This window comes from Nannospalax galili, unplaced genomic scaffold (genome assembly GCF_000622305.1).
Source record: "Nannospalax galili isolate Female #2095 unplaced genomic scaffold, S.galili_v1.0 scaffold1220, whole genome shotgun sequence".
Taxonomy (NCBI): Eukaryota; Metazoa; Chordata; class Mammalia; order Rodentia; family Spalacidae; genus Nannospalax; species Nannospalax galili.
This window is the reverse complement of record NW_008346901.1, coordinates 718,015-740,334: the sequence shown is the minus strand read 5'-3', so window position 1 is coordinate 740,334 and position 22,320 is coordinate 718,015. Positions and strand designations below refer to the sequence as shown.

Genomic DNA, 22,320 nt, shown 5'->3' with positions numbered 1-22,320 from the left:
TGTGATTAAAGAAACAGAAAATTGGTGGACGCTTCTGAAGTCTTCCAGAACCACCGAAAGACAGACCAAAAAGAAAAGGTAAATATGTAATAAAATTCTATTAATTGTATGTAACTGAGACTTCAGATAAGTAAACCAACAGCATTGGAAACTTCTGGATGTTTACTAAAACAACCAAGTCAGCCATATTCCAGGTGAAATGTGTCTTCCACAAAGGAAGTTAGGTTTGTTTTTTTTTTTTGGTCTTTTTTGGGACAGAGTCCCCCAGTAGCCCCAGCTGGCCTGGAACTCACTATGTAGACCAGGCTGGGCTTGAATTCACAGAGATCTGCGTGCCGGAAGTTAGGTTTTATCAGACACTTTTATTCTAAGTTTTATCTAGATTATTTAAATAGTTCTGATTACATTTTGTGTATGTGTGTGTGTGTATGTGTGTGTGTGTGTGTGTGTGTGTGTGCGTGCGCGCACGCGCGCCCGCGCACGTGCGCTCATAGCACAGCACAAGTGTGGAGGTCAGATCATTTGTGGAAGTTGGTCTTTCCCTTCTGCCATATGGAGCCTGGGGACTGAACTCAGGTAGGTGGGGATCACTTTTAGCCATTGAGCCATTTCATTAGCCCAGCTTTGTGATTTTTAGCTAATCATAGTGAGTTACAAAACATGTCTACGGCAGCCTTTGACACCACTAGATTGATTCAACAGTCAATTGTCTAATCTACGGAACAGGAAATGAGAAACCGGATGTGAAAAGAATCTTCTAGGGAGAAAATGAGGGAGATACGTTTGTGCACATACTTAGACATGCGCTGGGATGAACAGCCCAGTGTCCCTTACATCACTGTAGCTCACAGGGTCCTGTGCTACATTTGGGATTGACAGAATCAAACACTATGGTTACTCACCTTCTCATGGAGCAGAAATTGCCATTTGTGATGCCTCTTGCTATTTTTATCAGTATAGGCATTCATAATCTGTACTGAAAGATCCATTGTAAGTGTATGGCCCAAGTAGATTTTTCATTAAATTTAGGAGACAGTTCAAATCTCTGTTATACTCTATTAAAAACGAGAAATTTAACCAGACATCTGATTGTTAAATATCATAGATAAAATATTTAAGTAATTAGATTGTTTTTCAATTTTTAAGTTTGAATGTTTGCTATCTTTAGGCATGAAGTGGATTAAGAATTAGTCTTTGATTTATGAAGTATGATTCAATAAAAAGATGTATCCAATATAAAGATAATAAAAATATTTATAAAGGCCGTTACTTTCATGTCAGAAATATTTTTACATTATCTCTGCATGTATTTTAGAGGTGCAATAAAATAAAGCATGCTGGGCATTATGGAACAATCCTATGACCTCAGTGCTTGAGAGGCTGAGGTAAGAGGGCCATTGATGCCAGTCTGGGCTACACAGTGAGCTTAAAGCCACTGGCTATACAGTGAGAGCTATAGACAAAACAAAAAAAGAAACAAAACAAAAATCTCTAAAACTAGAATATGTTAAAATTCACTACTTAAGCGTAATGAAAATATATGTTACAATAAAGTTTTAAATTAAATGAAGGTATTATTCTTACAGGCATCTTTCTGTCTTTTTTTTTTTCATTATGGAAGCATTTCAGTCTCAATTTTTTTTTTTTTTTATAGTTTCTGAGTTTATTTTGAGAGTTGTGAACTAAAAACATATCTCTCTGCAACAAACCCGATTTTCAAGTGTTTATGGACTCAGGAGGTGCAAGGTGCCTGTCTCATGTTCGAGTATTTTAACTTCCTTTTTTCCTGTCTTTTTTGGGTTTCTTTTCTTTTTTCTCTGATGCTGGGAATCAAACCTTATGCACTGACACAAGTACTCTGAGTTTTATCTCCAGCCCTCGAGTGCTCTGACCTGCTGAGAAGTCCTACAACCCACAGGAGAACATGAGTAAGGCTCAGAGGCGTGCCTCGGGTAGAAGAGCAGAAGGCAGACAAGGCCCAAGTCAGTGTTCAAAAGAAGCTTCTCTATTTTTAACACAGAGCGAAGCCATCTACTCCTGGTCAGTGTGAAGGCACTGAAATACTGCTCACAAAGAACTCCCCACAAGCAGATGGAGTGAACCATGCATGCCCAGTCTGCCAGTAACCATTTTAACAGGAATTGGGGGAAATGGTGAACAAAAAAGTCCCAGTCACCTTACTTTTGTTGTAATAGGGCTCTGTATTAAGAAAAATTGACAATACCATTTTAATGCTAAATAATTGCCTCATTCCTTCAGTCATTACACATTTAGCAACCTGGAAGTAGTTTTTCTATTGCATTCAGAGGTATCTCTCTTATATAAACTTTGGATAGTCAACTTTCTTAGCCAAGTGTTAAGCAAATTCCCTTTCACTATTCAACACTCCTGACAGAGACCTCTTGGAAGCTGATCTCCTTGTTAAAAGTTTTTTTTGTGGTTCAAATTTCAACAACTTTTCTTGTTACTTTTCTCTTATGTAACTTTTCAAGTAGTGCTTAATCCACTTGCAAGCTGAATCTTTTGCTTTTGTTAAAAACATAAATTAGAATTTCCTTTGGATCACATTAGCAATATAAATGCTGCAGTTTTAAGGCAACAGTCTAAAGTGAGTGTTTAGTTAATTTCCCCACTCATACCTAAGGACCTCAGGATTGTCAAGGTGGTGAGTCTTCTGAGTTTGGTTTGTAGAATATTAAAGAACTTAGTGTTCAACACCTTAGTTTCAAGAAAAGTGTTGCTTGCATATTATTTGAACTCAAGTTTTCAGACTTTCTAGGACAATGTGTTTGGTTTTTGATTGTTTATATTCCATGGTAATTTTTCTCAGAATGTCAAACAGGGCAGTATATACATTGAAGCAGTGTAGACTTATGTATTGGAGTAAGCAAGCATCTGCAGATTCCTCCATTTTCGCTGCTAATTATGCAATCTCTGAATTGAGTACATAAAACTTGTGCTACTTAAATGGGTGCTAGAGTTTAGATCTGGTCTGAGGTTGTTCCCCAAAAGTTCAAGTGTGAGGCTAAATCTCCAGCGTAGAGGAGTTTGGGAGGTTGGAGTTAGGAGGAAGGTCTGGCGGAAGGTGATTAAGCCACTGCAGCATTGCTCTTGAAAGGGGTTTATGCTGGTCTCATGGTAAATTAAGTTACTTTTTAAAACTTTTTGGTCTTTTTAAGACAGGGTCTCTCTGCAGCCCCAGCTGACCTGGAATTTGCTATGTAGATCAGGATGACTTTGATCTCACTGAGCTCTGCCTGCCTCTGCCTCCCAAGTGCTGGGATTAAAGGTGTGTGCCATCATGCCCGGTCCCAGTTACTTTTCTTGGATGTTATGCTGTTATACAAAAAAGAATAAGCCTGGTCTTTGAATCCCTCTGGCTTCCTTTCTTGCCAAGGTCTCCTCTGTACATACTCTTACTTTCATGATGTCATATACTATTATGTGACACAGCCCAGAGGCCCTCACGAGAAGTCAAGCAGATGGCTCCAGGTTCTAGAATTTTATCTATTTTAGTCTTCTGAACAGTGAACTAAGAAAGCTCCTTTCTTTACAAAGTACTCAGCCTCAGCTTTTGTCAACAGGAGATAGACTCATATAATGGCTGATTAGCATTTTTGGTTGTTGTTCTTAATTTGTTTTTATTGAATTTTTGTGTATTTCATACAGAACATCTAAAACAATCTTAATCATCGTTATACCCCCGTCCCCAATGGCACCCTCCCATAGCCTCCTCACTGGAGCTCATATACTCTGTCATCCCTGTTATGGCTCCCTGTGTCGAGTCAGTGTCCCCAGATGTTCCCCAGTGCAAGTCCATCCACTGAGGTCTAGTCAGCCTATCCAGAGTCCCTTGTTTTAGGAAGATCAGCTCTTCTTCAGCAGCAATCGGTTGCCTCATGCAGCAGAGGGCCAGGAACACAAAAGGTCACAAATGGCCAAAGCGTAGAGCTCAAGAGTCTGCTGAATGCTGGTCTTTGGAGAGGACTCCTATATTAAACTTTACCCAAGGTTAAGGGACCATCTCGCAAGAGGGGGCAGAAAGATTGTAAGAGCCAGGGAGGAGGTGCAGGACCATGTGGAAACAGATTCCTACAAGCTCCTGGGACCCTGCTCATATGAGTCTATGGCGATCGTGTCAGCATACACAAGTCCCATGCAAACTCAGATAGACAAAAACCCAGCATAGAACTGGGAAAATAAATAGAAAACCCCAATCATATCTGAAGACTTTTTAAATACATCTTTCAAATGTCAAAAGCTATGTAAAAGAGACCAACTACCTGAGGTCAACAAATATATCAATACAGGTTCAAGGTAAGAATTGGCTAACACATCAAAATGAACTGAACGTGTCAATAGGAGATGGTCTCATTTTCACCAGAGATACAAATATTTGGGGATATTCTCCTTAAAAAGGATTCACTGTAGTCCCTTTTTCTGCTTTCACAATACATTGCATGTTCCATAAAGCAAGTTTTCCTGGACACCTTTAGTTGTCAACTTGACACACCTCGGTAGAAGGAGCCTCAATTGGAGAAGTGTCTCCATTGGACTGGCCTCTGGCCACGTCTGTGGGCCATCTTCTTCATGTGGGCCCACTGTGGGTGATGCCACCCCTGGGCAGGTTGTTCTGTATTGTATAAGAAAGCAGGCTGAGCATGGGGCAGGGGAGCAAGCCAATAAGCAGCGTTCCTCCGTGGCCTGTGCTTCAGCTCCTGCCTCCAGGTTCCTGCCCTGAGTTCCTCCTTGGGCTCACTCAGTGATGAGTTGTGACAGAGGAGATGTGAGCCAAATAAATCCTTTCCTCTTTAAGTTGGTCAGAATTTTTTGTCACAGCAATTGAAGCCAAATTATAGAACAAGCCTACGATGCTCTTTCGACTAGTTGAGCATCTTTCAGTGCAAACATATAGAAGGAAAATACTGTAGTACAAAATAACATCTAATTTATTCACACTTGGTAGTTTTGGAAAATATATATGCATTTCTAGTTTATGATTCTCCAAATGAATATAAAATTGAAACATCTCTATTATTTGGAAAAAGGAAAAGATCTGGTCTATGGGACTTGCAACATTAATTGAAACAGCAAGCATTTCACCAAGATGTCAAAACAGGAAGAAGTTCTGGCATAAGGAGCACTGATAACAGTACCAGAGAATACTGGCTAATCTTTCTGGTGAAGAATTCTATTAAAGTGCACTTTATTATCAGGTTTGACTTTAAGTGTGATGACATAAGTTGGCCAACATTATTTGCATTTATAACATGGAATTTCTGCATCCCATTGATCTGTGACTGTGATGTTATTTTTTGTGATCATATATAGCAAGCAAACATGCTTGAAAATTAAAACTTAGAAATTCACACTTTAACAAGATGGTCAATGATACAACAGTGATAGTCACAGGTGAGATGTAGCCCATTTAAAGAGCCCTCTAGTAAAAGAGGATCTTTCTAAACTTGAATGACCATTCATGACTTTAAATCCACTGACAGATTAAAATTCAGCAGTGAGGAAGCTATGAGAAAAAGCATCTTTAATTTTTCTTTCTCTAACTGTACAAACATGACAAAAATCAGCTAGTCTTTCCTTACTTATAAAATTAGAAATGTCAGAATAGCTTTGAAGATAAGATGAGGTCATATAGAGAAGAAAATATTTGAAAGGTTTAAAATTATAAATGTTAATCTTTTGGTTATTAGTGATATATAAGTAATAACTTGAAACTTTATTTTTGAATAACCTAGAATTCACATATCTTGGGATATTGCTGGTCTTTGATTGGTTCAGAAGAAACATTTCTTATTTCCTTGAAGAACCATAGAATCATTTCACAAGTACCATTTCTCTGCAAAAACAGTTTTCTTAGTGAATTTTAACACCTACATAGAGCACTGTGGTCAGTTTCTACTCAGCTAACACTATTTGGGCAGTAGAGTGGTCTTGGGGGTCACTGTGTGAGGACACCTTGTGTGTACATGCTTGGAAAGGATGATGTCCCCACTGGTATCAGAAATGACTGAGATTTGCCCTCAGAAGGAAACAAATGGGAAGTGATCCACGTTGTTCACACAGCCATTCTTCTGCCTACACAGCATGGTGCTTCCATGGGGTCATGCCTCTGTTTGTAAAAGGATCAAAGAGTAGAAGCAGCAGAAGTCAAACAATCAGGCAGAGAAAGGAGAAGCCAGTGTGGAAAGACCAAGAGAGCACTGTGGTCATGGGAGGGAGACTGCCCAGAGGGCTCTGAGAGCGGGAAGTTACAGGCTTAACAGCGGGGTTTCTGGACTTACATTTTCCCTCTCTCCTTCTGGGTATGTATGAGCTTGGGAAATCACTTCCTGTTTGCTTGCTTCTTATCTTCTGAAACCATCTTTGAGAAGATAGGAAATAGGGAGAACAAGAAGAGAAACGAGGCTCCGCTGCCCAGTGTACTGGGCCAACCTCCAAGCCTCCCACTGTGTTTCCCTGTGTGTGGGCTTTCTACACACTTTCCATGAGGCTGCTGGCCCTCTACGTCTCCATTGCTGTAGAGGCCATTCTCTGTACACGGAGGAAACCATTTCTGTCAGCCTAGTCAGGTTGGGTCAGGGTGCAGTCTGGCACTTGAAAGTTGTTTCAGGACAAAAACTCCTAAGTTCCCCCAAATTATGCCAACCGGAACACCCAGAACTTGGAAAGAAAGAAACAGAGCACAACTGCAATTCAGTTTTAAGTTTGAAAGAAATATGAGACAGAGGGAGAAGGCCAAGTCATAAAATGTAAGGGACTCCCAGATGTAAGGAATCTATACGCCTGGGCTTAAACGAAGCCTCTGCTAGAATCTTAACCTTCCTGTGCCATATTTTTCTAATTCGGACAAGGAGATAATATGTGAAGTTGTGGTTTTTGGAGGAAGCTTAAAAGAAATTACATATCTAAAATATTGACCATACTGCTTGACACGCACTAACAAATTCAGCATTATAAAGGCCAAAAGTGTATTATTTCTTATTGTGCTGAATCTAGATTGGCTGTTACTATAACTTGCAAATCAAGAGCAACTAATTACAAGTGTTATTTTTTCCCTTCAAAATCTTTTAGGCTTTCCTTTAAAATTTCCAAGTAAAGATCTTTTACTTGCTCAGGAAGAAATCTTAATAGAATATTTCAGTTTTGAAGTGGCTTTAAGGTTCTTTTTATTTTTAGCTATGTGTATGAGGGTGTTGGTGTGTGAGTATGTGTACATGAGTCCAGGTTCCTTCAGAAGCTGTTGGATCCCCTGCAGCTAGAATTACTGGCAGTTGTGAACCACCTGATGTGGGTGTTAAAAGCAAGACTCTGGTTCTCTGCAAGAACAGTACACACTCTTAACTACTGATCCATCTCTCCAACTCCTTTTGGTTACTTTATCATCTCACATCATGATATTGTCAGAGGTGTTTATTTTTCTTTGTAATGGAGATGGTAAATTACCAAAATAAGCTCACAAGCTAAAAGCTCCCATCCTTCCTCCAAAACACAAGTCCATGTAAAACTAATATCAGAGTAATCATAATGAGAAATATCTTGGCTATGAACATATTGGAAAGTATAGAATTTATCATTTAATATTTATTTTGGTTATCCACATAAAGCAAGTTACTGCTTATGATTGCAAAATATGCAGTTTCATAAGGATGGCTATATCATCTCAGAATACAAATATTATCTAAGTTTGATGACAGGAGAAGAGGAACAATGAAGCACATGCATTACATGCAGCATATTACAAGTAGTGTCTGTGCATCAGGCTCATATTAATCCATTTATTTCCTGTGGCACTGCCAAGGGTGAGAGGCACGAGATGCTCCAGTGCAGGAGGCAGACAGGAGGGTCTAGGTTACGGCTGGCAGTAGGGAATGCTTGGTTAAACATTTAAGGAAATATAGGCCACAAAGAACTGGAAGCTAGGGGAAATGGGATGTTGGTCCACTGTGGCAGGGACTCATCTTTTCCCCAGCATAGGGTGTAACCCAGCAGGCCCTCCATGGCCGGCCCCATGATCTACTTCTACTTCTCAGTCAAGTCTTCTCTTCTTGAGAGAGGCCATGGGAGCAGCTTTGCAGAAAAGGGTAGCCACTGTTTAAGAGAGAAGGACTTTAGAAAGGAGGGCTCTGCCCTACCTAGAGAGCAGGTTACAGTGACTGCCCATGTAGTGCAAACTTGGGCTGGGCCCTCTTGTCAGGACCACTAGGCAGCTTACTAAATAAGACAAAGATCCCTTCAGCCCCACAGGACACATTTCAGGTATGACCTAGTGTTGGTCAGTTTCTAGAATTTTGTATTCCTTTAAGAGAAGCTTAAAATGCAGTACAAAGTGACTGCTTGTGTTTTCAGTGCAATGTGTCTAATATATGACCAGCCAGCCACTTTGGCCTTATTTTAAGAAGATACAAAATTCTTATCAATCTTTGAAGGAAATATGTCTTGATAATCTTTTATCAAGAAATACTGTGTGTGGGGGGGACTGAACTCAGGGCTAAGCAAACACAATTGAGCTGCATCCACAACACACACTCACACACTTGCTCCCCCCCGCCCCCAGTGCAAGTGTTTTCAGGCAGTGAAACAGCATTCACAGTCAAATGGAGGTGGGGTGTAAGGCTAACTCCACAAGTTACTAGTGGCAAAATGGGGCAGTTCTCTTTACCTCTTAATTCCTCTGTTTCCAATCCCTCTGGCAAGGATCAAAGGCTAAGAGAGGTGTCTATAAAGAGCTCAAGTGAGGCTGTGGCAGTGGTCCACAGCTATAATTCCATCACTCAGAGGCTGAGGCAGGAGGGATCTTGAGTTTGAGGCCATGGAGAGCTACATAGATTAAAAAAAAAAAAAAACGTTCAGCAGAGTACTACCCCAAAGTGGTTTCTGGAATCCTCATGGCTAATTTCATTTCTTACCCAGAGACCGCATACACGATTTCTTTCTCCAGTCTTCTGCACTTTTCCCCTTTGTGAATAATGTGCTTTGACAATCTCCAACCTCTGAAAAAACGTTCATTAAAAAAAAATTCTAGTCCAAATGATACCTCTCCTCAGGATTTCTGCTCAGTTCCTCCATTGCAGTCGGCCCCTTCCCTCTGTGTTGGGACATAGCTCTTTCCTAACACAGATACAACGGGACGATAATGATAATGATGCCCTCCGATGTGTCCTGCCCACTAAGCACAGAGAGATACAGTCATTTTTACATTCTTGGCACATGACAGTCAATTTGGATACATATATATCCACATATTTCCATATATATGAATTATGTGGCTACCAGGCATTCATGTATGGAAGACTGGGCATCTTAAAAGGAGGCAGAGGGCTTAAGGGGACAGTGTAAAGCTCTAAGGTCCCTTCAACCCCCAGCTCAGCCTGGCCTAGGCCCTGTGCAAGGGACCCTGCCTGCCCCAAGTCCGCCCAGGTGTCTTCATTTGGGGGCACAGTTCCGAAGGGCACCAGCAGGGGGCGGCGTTGTCACGCAGCTGGATATACGTGGGCGACATACCCCCACCCCCGCACCCCATGCCTCAACCCCAAGCAGCGCAGGTGGGTGTCTATAGCAAGGCTGTCTGAGTTCAGAGGCTGGGCTGATGGGGTTGCAGAGGGTCTGGGAGGAGGGCATTGGACCCAAGATCCACCTCTACCTCCACCTAGGTCGCTGCAGCACCTCCTTGGAGTACTGCGCAGCCATACTTAGGACAGCAGCAGCGGGCGGTGGAAACGGGGAGCTTTCTAGCAAACTCCTTGGTGCGAGTAGGCGCGGAAGTAACGTTTCCAACCTTAAGTGATACCCAGCCACCGGAGCTGAGGGGAGAAATTCCACGTCCTTTAAACCTGCTCAGTGTCTGGTAGGAAGCCAGATCCCAGCCGCCGACACTTTCGTGCACTTCAGAGGCTGCTAGGAAGGCGCTTCCCTTGCAGCGTCTGCACCGTGGGACGCCCACGCCGCTGTCGCGCGCTCTCCAGCTCGCCCTCCCCGCGCCGGGTGTGGACCGAGTGGCGCGCCCAGGCCCCGCGCTCCCCGCGGCTCCGCTGGTGCGCAGCGGTCAGAGGTGTCCTCGCGCGGGCCCCGACTTCGCCAGCGCTTCCCAACGTTGGTGTCGAGAATCGAAACTCAGTTCCCAGCAAGTACCCCCCCCCTCCCGCACGGAGACGGATGCGCGTGGCCCGGGGTCCTCCGTGGCGTCCGCGGTGTAGCCACACGCATGGACAGTGGTGAAGGAAGCCCCCGGAACCCCGCGTTACGCAGATGTGACGCGCTGCGCCCGGCCAGAATGCCCGGCTGGGGAAGTTCGTGCGGTTGCGCGATCTTAGCCCGGGTCCAGTGTGAATGGCCGTCTGTCGCAGCTGGGGTGACTGAAGTGTCCCCTCTTGGGGATGTGTGCGCGGATGTGCAGAAGGGTTTATACTGCACGCCCCCGCGCTGCCCCGTGCTCCGTGCCAGGGGCCGCGCACCCCGGCCTGCAGCCCGCCGCTCTGAGCTCCCCACACCAGCCGGCCCGGGCAGCGCGGGGGCGGGGCCTATGCAAATGAGAGGGTGTGGCGAGCTCTCGGCGCCCGGGCCCCGGAAGAAGGTATAAAAAAAGTACTGAAGACCTTTCCCCCACACAACTGCTAAAGCTCCTGAGAGCGAGTGCACGCGGCGGCATCGGGAGCCGCCACCTCTGGGACCACCGCAGCTGGGGGGCGGGCGAGCAGGGCCGGAGCGCCGGGGCGGCGGGGTCGGTACCCCACAGTCGAGGCCGGGAGCGCACCCGCAGCTCCCCCATAGTGGCCGCCCGCGGTCCTCGCTCGCCTGCGCTCCTAGAAGGGGCGGCCGCCTCCAGGTGACACAGACGGGACTCTCGCTTGCGCTTTCCAGATGCATCAGAGATACTTTTGGTGCGGGGCTGCTGTGCGGGGCGCGGCTGCGGGTTCCGGGGAGGAGGGCGACTTCGGGGAGCCCCAAGCCGGTAGCGGCCGGGAAGGGGGCGCGCTGGTCCCTTGTCCCCGCGCCGCCGCGCCTGCTTCCGCTCCCCTCAACCCGCTCTTTTCTCCTAGGACTGACCGAGGCCAAGCGGCGTTCGGCGGGCACTATATGGCCGAAGGCGAAGGGTACTTTGCCATGGCCGAGGACGAGCTGGCCGGCGGCCCCTACGTCCCCCTAGGCGGCGACTTCGGCGGCGGTGACTTCGGAGGCGGCGGCAGCCTCGGCGGCCACTGCTTGGACTATTGCGAGAACCCCACTGCGCACTGCAACGTGCTGAACTGGGAGCAAGTGCAGCGGCTGGACGGCATCCTGAGCGAGACCATCCCGATCCACGGGCGCGGCAACTTCCCCACGCTCGAGCTGCAGCCGAGCCTGATCGTGAAGGTGGTGCGACGGCGCCTGGCGGAGAAGAGCATCGGCGTCCGCGACGTGCGCCTCAACGGCTCGGCCGCCAGCCACGTCCTGCACCAGGACAGCGGCCTGGGCTACAAGGACCTGGATCTCATCTTCTGCGCCGACCTGCGCGGGGAAGAGGAGTTTCAGACTGTGAAGGACGTAGTGCTGGACTGCCTGTTGGACTTCTTACCGGAAGGGGTGAACAAGGAGAAGATCACGCCGCTCACACTCAAGGTAAAGCGGCTTGGAGATGGGCTTAAGCGGGCACTGACTGCGGTCAGGCTGGGGTGCGGGGGCGAGGGCGAGCCCCGCTTGCACTGAGTGCGGCTGCTGTGGACGCCTGTTTATGCTTGGCTTCTTCTAAACGGGTGAACTAAGGTGCGTGGAAGATGTTGAGTGTTTTGGTTTTACTGCCGCAACTCGTGTGTTCGTCCTTTGCCCTCCCGCGCCTTTCTCCATATGGCTTTAACTCTTGACTTTCCTTCCTGGACTCCTATCCAGAGTGACTGTGATAGGTGGAAGAATGAAATGATGTAAATAATTTTTTTGAGTCATCTTATGATCTAGTCTTTGGGAAAATAGCATCGCAAAGCAGAACTGAGCCAATTTTTTTTTTTTTAATTGTATTGGAAACTCTGAATAGCTTTCGACTCTGGATTCAGCTGACTCCAGCCTTTAAGATAGTTCACATGTTGAGGCTTTAGGAGTACACCCTTCCTCGCTGGTTCAGGTCGCATTTTGTTTAATTAAAGTTCTCTGAAGGCAATTTAGCTCCCATTCCGCTGTAATGTACAGTGTCACTGGAGTGGCACCTTGGATACTGATAACATTGACTGCCTAAGGGAGAGGAGAACTGGGTGGCTGGGGACAAGGGTGAGAGACGGACTAACATCACTGCCTGCCCTTCCGTGTATGAATGCGCTGTGGGTACTGTGTGGATATTGTGCCTATTAGACCATCTTCAAAAAATAACATTTGAAGTCAGACACGACAGCAGAACCTCCTAGTACTCCACTGCGTCTGCCAGAAGCCTCAAACTATTACTTCTAGTCTCTTTCCCAGACGGTAAAACTACTCGTTAAATATATTTTTCCCCCTTTTTCAGAAGACTGTTTAAGCTTGTACATAGTGTTTTGCCGAAACTTGACAAACAGGAAAGACCTAAATAATTCTCATGGGGAAAAGGTGTTTAATATTTCTTTTTCTCCTCCAGTTTTGCTCATCTTCTTGTTTTATCTTTTAAATTGTAGGAAGCTTATGTGCAGAAAATGGTTAAAGTGTGCAATGACTCTGACCGGTGGAGTCTTATATCCCTGTCAAACAACAGTGGCAAAAATGTGGAACTGAAATTTGTGGATTCTCTTCGGAGGCAGTTCGAATTCAGTGTAGATTCTTTTCAAATCAAATTAGACTCTCTTCTCCTCTTCTATGAATGTTCAGAGAACCCAATGACTGAAACATTTCACCCAACAATAATTGGTGAGAGTGTCTATGGTGATTTCCACGAAGCCTTTGATCACCTTTGCAACAAGATCATTGCTACCAGGAACCCGGAGGAAATCCGAGGGGGTGGCCTGCTTAAGTACTGCAACCTCCTGGTGAGGGGCTTTAGGCCCGCCTCTGATGAGATCAAGACCCTGCAGAGGTACATGTGTTCCAGGTTTTTTATCGACTTCTCAGACATTGGAGAGCAGCAGAGAAAACTGGAATCCTACTTACAGAACCACTTCGTGGGGCTGGAGGACCACAAGTATGACTATCTCATGACCCTTCATGGAGTAGTAAATGAGAGTACAGTGTGCCTGATGGGACATGAAAGGAGACAGACTTTAAACCTCATCACCATGCTGGCCATCCGGGTGCTGGCTGACCAAAATGTCATCCCTAATGTGGCTAATGTCACTTGCTATTACCAGCCGGCCCCCTATGTAGCAGATGCTAATTTTAGCAATTACTACATTGCACAAGTTCAGCCAGTATTCACATGCCAGCAGCAGACATACTCCACTTGGTTACCCTGCAATTAAGAATCATTTTAAAATGTCCTCTGGGGAAGCCATTTCAGACATGATAGGGAAAATAAAAACAAAACAAAACAAAAGAAAAACAAAAGGATGAGTGACCCAGCCCTAATCAGGGATGTGTTTTATTCAGTGGCAATATGCTCCAGATTTTAAGCTTGGCAGTGCTTATGGATCTTTCCATTGGTAAGGGAGCATGATCTCAACTGATCAGCTTCCTTACCCCCCATTCTTCTATCTGATTGGATTCTATCTTGAAACAAAAGAGGCCTGTTATTAAAAGCAACCAGGTTTTTCTGAGATAACAAGGGAATTGAAAAAAAAAATGCTTGATGACAATATGGGTTTGTGACAACTGCCCCATAGCTTTGCCACAGAGGAGGGGATTGGTAGGAAAACTTTTAAGACGGCATTTAATACAGAGGAGAAAAGATCCTACAGAGTTGTTCAGTCCAGGAGCAGCACCAGCTCAGTAACACCGTGGGAAGCAGCGCCCTCACTGGGGTTACTGTCTGTGCTTGCAGCCAGTGCTTTCTGTGGAATGATCCTGTCACAGCAAGGGCTGGCTCCACAGGAACAGTAGTAGGTTGGTGCCGTTCTCATAACAGACAGCAGAACCTACGATGACACACTTCATTAATTCCAGCTGCGCGCATAGCTCGCATTTTTAAAATGTGAAAACGCAACCAAGGCAGCAGCTGTAGCAAAGAACCATGCTCAAGGACCAAAGACTTAACAGATAAAATTCCCAAGTAGAAGATACAGAGTAGGTTGTATAGAGCTACTATATTTGTTATACACCAGTTTACATCAAAGTGCCTGTTGCTTTCTGAAACGTTGAAGTGGAAAAAAAATATTTTATGGTTTAATGATTATTTTATTTTATCAGGGACTCAAGAAGAAAAATGAAACAACATATAAGCTTGTGAATGGTGGAGGAAATGCCCTATTTTTTTCTTGGCAAATACCTGTATAAAGTTGATACTGTTGGAGTGCTGTTATCATAGGTATGTGTGTATATATAGTGTGTGTGTACATATATATATATATATATATACACACACACTACTTTGACTATGACCTAAAATAATGTATCAAATAGGAAATGTTTAAATACTATGTTTTTTATGTTTCTGATAGGATCACATGAGACATGGGCATACTGCAATGATGAATTTAAACCCATATCTAAAGAATTAAAGAAAATGGAGGGAAATGCGTAATATATTTGATGGGAAGAGCAGAGATTATACACTTTTAGTGAGTTTTTTTTTTTCTTTTTCAGTGAACCAGAGAATTCCACAAATGGGAGGATATTTGTTTGGTAGAACACATTTTTATATTGACCTGCCATTTGGACAGTTTTATTCCCACTTAAAAATGTATATTTGCATGCCTTCAAGGTATATAACTTGTGGATAATGGATCAGTGATAGGTACTTAAATCCATAACTACTAACAAGAATTTCTGGTGATCTGACACTACTTCTTAATATTTAAATGAATTTATAAATGAATGCATTCTGCATTTCTGGACCACTAGAATTTAATAAATGTGAAATGACCCTTTTTAAAGAGTATTTGCACAACTGCATAAAGTTTATATATAAGATATATATTATATATACATTTTATAAATTTATGCCAATATGAAACATGTTTGATCTGGTTCTCACACTGCATTTAAATATTTAGTACTGTACTTTAAATTAAATCACTTTGCATTAAATCGAACCCAACTTTATTTTTCTTTTCCATGAGACCAATTATACCATTGTGAAATGGACTGTCATTACTATTTCAGTTCAGTGACAGCTAATCCTGACTCTTCTTTCCCAACCCTGTAGACACTGGTCCCTGAAACTACATTTGTAAAAACAAAACAGTGCATTAAAAACCTACCCTTTGTATCATGAACAAACCCTATAATCCCCATGAACCCTAGTGGATGACTTCTTCTGATAACTACTCTAAAGACCCAGTCAGTTCAACAGGGCCAGAGGAAGAACACAGCACCCTCATAGTAGCAATGTGATTGGCTGTTTGTTATTTGAGCATGTCTTGAATGCCCATCCCTAGGTTAGCCCAGGTTAATCTGTACAGTCTACCTTTTGAGCATCTTTATTTGAAACCTTAGGAAGAACCAGATGGGTTTGCTGCAGCAGCTGGCCTGTGAATTCCCTCCACGCTGTCTCAGCCCCCACACAGCCACTCTATTTTCTAGGGAACTCATTCTACTCCCATGTTGGCCCCATCTCCCTCCTCGCTGTCCTGGGTTTGGAAAATCAATCGCAAAGTCCCAGGAAGCATTATTGAGCTTGAAGATCAAGCCTGGCGCTCATCTTTCAGCAGCCAGAGTTCTGCCTGCTTAGCTGTTTGCAAGTTTTCTAGAAGAGAACCAGCACCGCTTGGGAGCAGAGGTTTATTTGGTGAAATGAGCTTTCTGCACATTTCCACTCTGGACACACGAGGTGTCCACTTTTTTGGAGAAGTCTGGAGATCTCTGGCTCTGCCCCAGCAGAAGCCTGCTGCTAATTTATGACACAGGTTTTTGTTTGAAGGAGCCTTATTTGAAAATATGCCTTTCAGTTATTTTTTCAATTATTTATGGTCTTTTCTTGCTTATTTCAAGGTTGGTAGCATAGTTCCAGTGCTAGCAAACAGCATTCAGCTAGAACAGTTCTCAAGGAGACTCTCAGCATTTCCTTTAAGACTTACATAATTTATTTCTATTTTGTGTGTACTATAGTCTTGTGCATATGTAGTTGAACACATAGTGGAATATATGTCTCTTTGTGGATGTGTGACCTAAAAATCTGAATGTCTGGTGAGAGAACCATGTGTACAGGTCAGAGAAAAGAACAGCTCTCCATGCCTGACCAGTGCCTGTGATTTGTTTGCATTTGTGTTTATCTGGCCTGGTGTGCTGTTACCTTGAAACAGAAAGAAGTTTTGCCTTCTGGAGGCTCTTCTCATGAGTCCAGTGTGGCATGTCAGAGAACACTTAGCTGTGACATTGCCCTTTTAAAAAGTTTACTTCATCTGCAGTAAATCCAACTGCTTCAAGAACTCCTTCACCAGGATGGACTTCAGAAATAGGACCAAACATCTGCTCACTCTGGTTATACATGGGGTCCAAACAATGCAAGGATGGGTAGAATATCCGTAATTCAAGTCAAGACAGAAATGGAATGGAACGTGGACATACTGTTTGCACTACCCCTTTCTCTTTGCTTATTGTTGGTTGCTTTAAAGTTGTTTTCAGTGCAGTGCTTGTTAAATAAATATTGTGAACTATTTTGTAAATGAAATGTATTATGTTGAAAGCTGTCAGCAGCTGTCAAAATAAGCTTTTTGTTGTTGTTGTGAAAGACAAAGTATGTTAGATGAACCCCCTCAAAAAAGAAAAAAAAGCCAAAAAACTGTTTTCATATATAGCACCTCTTTATATAATCTTTCTTTAAGATTTCTCTTAGCATAGCCATTTCAGTGCTGTGGAAGAATCTCTGTGTAACATTTGTCATCCTAATGGCTTGCTAACGAAACAAATGGTAAAAGTACAAAGTAGGAAGATGTGTCAAGTAACTCCGGGAGACTCGCTACAAAGCTTCGCAGACCGCTAGAGGCTCTGCCCTCTCGCTGTTCCTCCCAACCCCCTTCTCCTCATCCATCGCCTACTCTGACTTGTCTTATTATGAGCAAGCTGCACCTTTGGTCACTCTTGGAATGTTTTTGACGATAGGGTGTCACAGGAAGAAAAAGGAGTTGATGGAAAACGGACTCTTAAAAACTGACGTTTGTATCAGTGCTAGAGGGAACAGATTGTGAATTTTGTTTACAGCATCCAATATTTGGATTTTTGTTTTTGTAAATAAAAAGAAGTTATTTTTTTCTATCAATTTGTGTCTGTTGCCTTTGATGTGTGTACTTGATAAAGATTATGTCCTCTGAACCTGAAACTGTGCGCATTACAAAGCATGAAGCAAATGTGGAGCAGACCAGCTTTCCCAAGTCACACCAGAGTACAAGAAATAGCCCTCAGCCAGTCCAGCTCTGAATGACTCAGACAGCTTCAAAAGAATAGCTAATCCATGCCAAAAAATTGTTGCCTGAGTATAAACCTAACAGGGTTAAATAACCAAGAAGACAGAGCTGTTTTCAGTGTCAGTAGACGTTCCTGGCTCTGGACTTCAAGGTTCTGGGAGTGATGAGTGGCCCTTGGTTTTTATGAGCAACCCCCAAACTGTGATTCTATTATCAGGGTTGTATGTATATATCATTTGTTAGCAGCACAATCATGTTATTCATTAGAATGTTTAATTTGTACAAGGAATAAGTATTGGTAGCCAGGAATTGGAAGAGGAAGTAGAAAAAAGAAAAGGAGGATCAAAAGAATGTGTTTATGTGTTTTCTTCCCTTCCGTGTGTGTGTGTGTGTGTGTGTGTGTGTGTGTTGCTGTTGCTGTGTCCTCAGTGCTAATATTGCAGAGCTACCCATGTTTAGCAAGCATTAATGTAGTAGTCTCATTTCTTCAAATTACTAGGGAGTATGCATTATTTCTAGTTTTTAATGCACTTTTGAAGCTTTCTTCAAGACTACTAGAATTAGCATTTGATAAGCCCAGGTTCCTATAGGAGATACTTGTGGTGTTAAGAACCATGCAAAGTTTTGATGATGTATGGAATACATGCATGGCATGGCATCTATGAAAGAACCACTCCTGGCATTAAAAAAACAGCTTCCTTCACACATAATCATAAAACAGAAGGCAGCTATTTGGTTTAGTAATGGTATCTGTGTGTCATCTCTTTTCCTTTGTTACAACCTTCTCATTCTTCTACAGCTGGCATTTCACAGGACTTTGCTCATCACATAATTCTTTTTAAACAAAGGTTGAATAAGGATAGCACACACTAAACTCCTCCTAGACTTAGATACACCCTGCCAGTTCTAGTTGAGTTACTAGGCTGGCTCAGCTAGCCTCTCCTTTCTTTAGGGACCTCATTCTCTAAATATCCAGTTCCTTTAATAAGGAAAAAGAAACAAGGCAATTAATGCTCAAAACCAAGTACAAAAGGAATTAAACATCTAGTCTTTAAAATAATATATCAGTGGTTAAAACCGTAGTATATTTCTGAAACGAAGCCATCATTTTCTCCTTAGAATCAAGTTTGAAATCAAGGACAGGAATACCCTTCATTCTGCTGACAAGTATATTCAGACAGGAGAAAGTGAGTCGAAGTGAGTTAAATCACACTGCCTTTCACACAGCAAGACCCAAATCTTGGTTTTACAGGCTGCACTCCAATAAAAAGGAACAGAGCTCTTTGGAGAACTGGCTGATTCTAAGCCCAGGGATGGAGAAGGAAACAGACGTGAGGAAGACAGAGCACACTGTAGTTTCAGGAATGAAGGGTGCTTAAAAACTGATAAACTATGATGATGGCAAGGAACAAAGAGCTGCAGTGAACAAAGCTGGAACAACCTGAACAGCAAAATCAATACCTGGTTAGATGATAAGTAAAAGCATAAAACATCCCTGCATCCACAGTGATAAATAAATGTCTGAATGAATAATAAGTGAGGTGAAAAGGCAAATAGCCCAGTAGAATTCAAAATAATCTATGTAGATACTTCCCCTCAAGGAAGGGGAAATTAGCTCCCACCTCGGAAGTGTGGGCAGCTTTAATGCCTGCCTACCAGAGAGTGCAGTGGGGAGGAAGCACAGTATACAAGGGCAGAGCCTGATGAACCCAACCTGGGCCAGGTGATCAAGGTCAACTCCAGCAGGGCATTCTTGACACAAACCTAACCTGAGGAAAATTCTATTGCATACTAGACCAGTAACCCTTAGTCATTGCACAACAACAACAAAACTCTGAAAACCACCAAAAGCAAGAGGACCCATGAAGGAGACATGGCCCTAAAGGGCATCGAATAGAGTATTGCTGAAACAGTCATGCTTCTATACTGGTTTATCAGCTACAATGAGCTCACCACATTGATGTAGGATGACAACCACATGGGGTGCTACGTGCAGGATACATGAGGTACGTGTAGAGCTCTATATGTTTTTCACAGTTTGCCTGTAAGTCTGAAACTATTCTCCAAGTGTTCATGAACAGTGAAGACCAGGTGACCCTTCCTTACTATTCCTAAACAGTGATTTCATTTATAAAAATAATAGTGAATTTTCCTTTATAAGGGCCCTGTCCTTATCATATCAAGATAGAATGGAGAGCTGTAAGTAAAATGATATATTTTACTCAAAAATCTTAGTGTTTGCCTGTAAGTCTGAAACTATTCTCCAAGTGTTCATGAACAGTGAAGACCAGGTGACCCTTCCTTACTATTCCTAAACAGTGATTTCATTTATAAAAATAATAGTGAATTTTCCTTTATAAGGTCCCTGTCCTTATCATATCAAGATAGAATGGAGAGCTGTAAGTAAAATGATATATTTTACTCAAAAATCTTAGTGAAGCTTTACCTGGATATTTTAGGGAAAGGAATAGAGTTAAAGAAAGCTGATTCTGTAGGCAATGTTCTCCTGTAGAACAATAGGAGAAATTAACTTTTAAAAGTTGTTTAGTAATTCTTTGCCATTACACATGATATAATTGTTGCTAGAGTTAAGTCTGGTATTCAGTGGAATGTGGTAATGAATTATTATTTGATGTTGATAACCACTTCCAGATTTTTCTGCTTACTTAAGCTTATCTTTACATGCTACATGCTTTCGTGAAGTGGAGGTACACCTGTGTTTACATTTCCTTCCCAGCACAATTGGCAGTGTTTGAAATGGTTAAAAATGTACGATCCAAGGGGCTGGAGAGATGGCTCAGTGGTTGAGTGTGTACTGCTCTTATAGAGGACCCAAGATCAGTTCCCAGGATGCACATCAGGTGGCTCCAACTACCTGTAACTCCAGTACCAGGGGATCCGACACCTTTGGCCTCTGCTGGCACCTGCACTCATTTGCACATACACACATACATACACATAATTAAAAATAATAAAGATAAATATTTTTAAAAACATACTTTCGAAAAGTAGATACCCTTAGTAAGGTTTTAAAGCATTCATTCCAGCTCGGCAACTTAGGAAGCTCTTTGAGATACAGGCTTTCTTGCTTAGGGGACACAGTGCACCTGTATTGTGAGGCGGGGTATGCATGTGGGATAAGTTAGTTCTCATTTTGGCAGTGGAAAGTCCCATCAGGATCCCCTTCAGAAACTACCAATTTTCCAGCACAGTGTGTACTTATCAGTGATGCCAAGATTTTGTGGCATCATCTGGTCATGTCATTATCTGAAGAGCTATTCTTTTGGTTTTTCTTTTAACAAAAATCACCATAATGGACTGCACTAGGTTTGGTGGATAATGCTGTTCTGTGCATTCATTCATAGCTGCATATGCTGTTGGGCATTTCTGTATCTCTTCAAACAAGGTCAAGGTCACATGGTTTATGTGGTTTTCATTTTAAATGAGGACATTTAAAACTATCAGAATAGTTTAATATTATTCTAGGAATCCAGTCATCAGAGAAAAGAAGAGAAACAAATTCAGTCAGGTTTAAGGCATAAAGTCAGTATTATCAGATTTGGTAAATAAAGATATAGAATGCCCTATATTTAATCTTAATGAACTTCATACAAATAGAGATCTTTTACCAAAAATATACTGTGCAACATTTTGTTCATACTTATATTGAAAACACATTTGCACATATCTGAAAGTCCAATTTGATTGGGAGTTCTGTATTTTATGAGGCAAGCTGAAAGTCTATTTAAGCTCACAAAATATGAGACACAAATTTTCCTATAGTTTGAGTGAAGATCATTTTGCAGTTTTGTTAATATCTAACGTTTATGTACCATTCAGTACTCCATGAGCAGAACGCTGCTTAAGAAGAGTTTATTGGGTTTACAGTTTAAGAAGGGATCTACTTCATGAGGGTAGGGAAGGCATGAGGTCAGGATCATGGGGTCACATTATATTCATAATCAGGAAGAAAAAAGTAGAAAGGAAATGGGAGAGGGCTAGAAAACCTTAAGGCTCATCCACTTCCTCAAGTAAGGCTCTGCTTCCTAAAAGTTCCACAACCTTCCCCAAACAGTGCCACCACCTGGAGACCATGCTCAAACACAAGAGCCTATAACCATTTCACGTTCACATCAAGCGACATTCTTTGAATAATGTGTTTTTCGCATAAGATAAACAAGTTTTGGAGACCTAATACAGTCTAGAAATGAAAGTTTTGTATTAGATTCTTAAGTTTGCTGAAATCTGAAGTATTGTCATCATACTCACATAGAGAAAAGGGTAAGTAGCTGAGGTGTGCGTATGTCAGTTAAGCTTGATTGTGGCAGTTACTTCACAGTGCATACATATATAAAGATAACATTATATACCTTGAGCACATGCAAACTTATTTGTCAGTTAGGCCTCAATAAAGCTGGGGCAAAGAGAGTTGAAAGGCCTAGCCCTCTTTCGAAGGCTAGGTTCCACTTCTAAGGGGAATCATTTGCTGAAAATTAATTTTTTCAGATACCTTGGGGTTAAGTACTCACGAGGCTCACCTCTGCATGGTGCGTTATAAGGAAGCCCATGGACTAGGGGGAATCGGGATGAAGGTACTAGCCCTTGAAATGTCCTTATTGGGAGCTTTCAGAGGTATACTTCCCCACAGGTAACCCCTACCCCCCCTACAAAACCCCCCAAAAACAAACAAACAAACAAAAAAACATTGGCTATTTGCTGGTTTGCTGCAAAAGATCAGCTCAGATGTTTGGGGATTTTTGCTGAAGTTCTAAGACTATGAGTCCTTGCAACCCCCTTTCCTAAAAGCAACAGATATCTTAAGGCCTTAACTAGAATGCACCTTGAAATTTCATCACCTTATAATCCTGTTTGTGAC

General features: G+C 42.7%; 1 protein-coding gene across 2 annotated transcripts; it reads left to right on the top strand.

The window, feature by feature from the left end:
* Positions 1-10,629: 10,629 nt before the first annotated feature.
* On the top strand, positions 10,630-17,295 carry Tent5a (terminal nucleotidyltransferase 5A). 2 transcript variants are annotated; one of them, XM_008843360.3, is made up of 3 exons: positions 10,630-10,895; positions 11,055-11,613; positions 12,630-17,295. In XM_008843360.3, exons 1-3 carry the CDS (start codon positions 10,876-10,878, stop codon positions 13,404-13,406), a joined length of 1,356 nt encoding a protein of 451 aa, XP_008841582.1. In that variant the 5' UTR covers positions 10,630-10,875; the 3' UTR covers positions 13,407-17,295. The 2 variants fall into 2 exon arrangements, with proteins under 2 accessions (XP_008841582.1, XP_017656173.1); XM_017800684.2 differs by having other exon boundaries at positions 10,631-10,840.
* Positions 17,296-22,320: the final 5,025 nt, after the last annotated feature.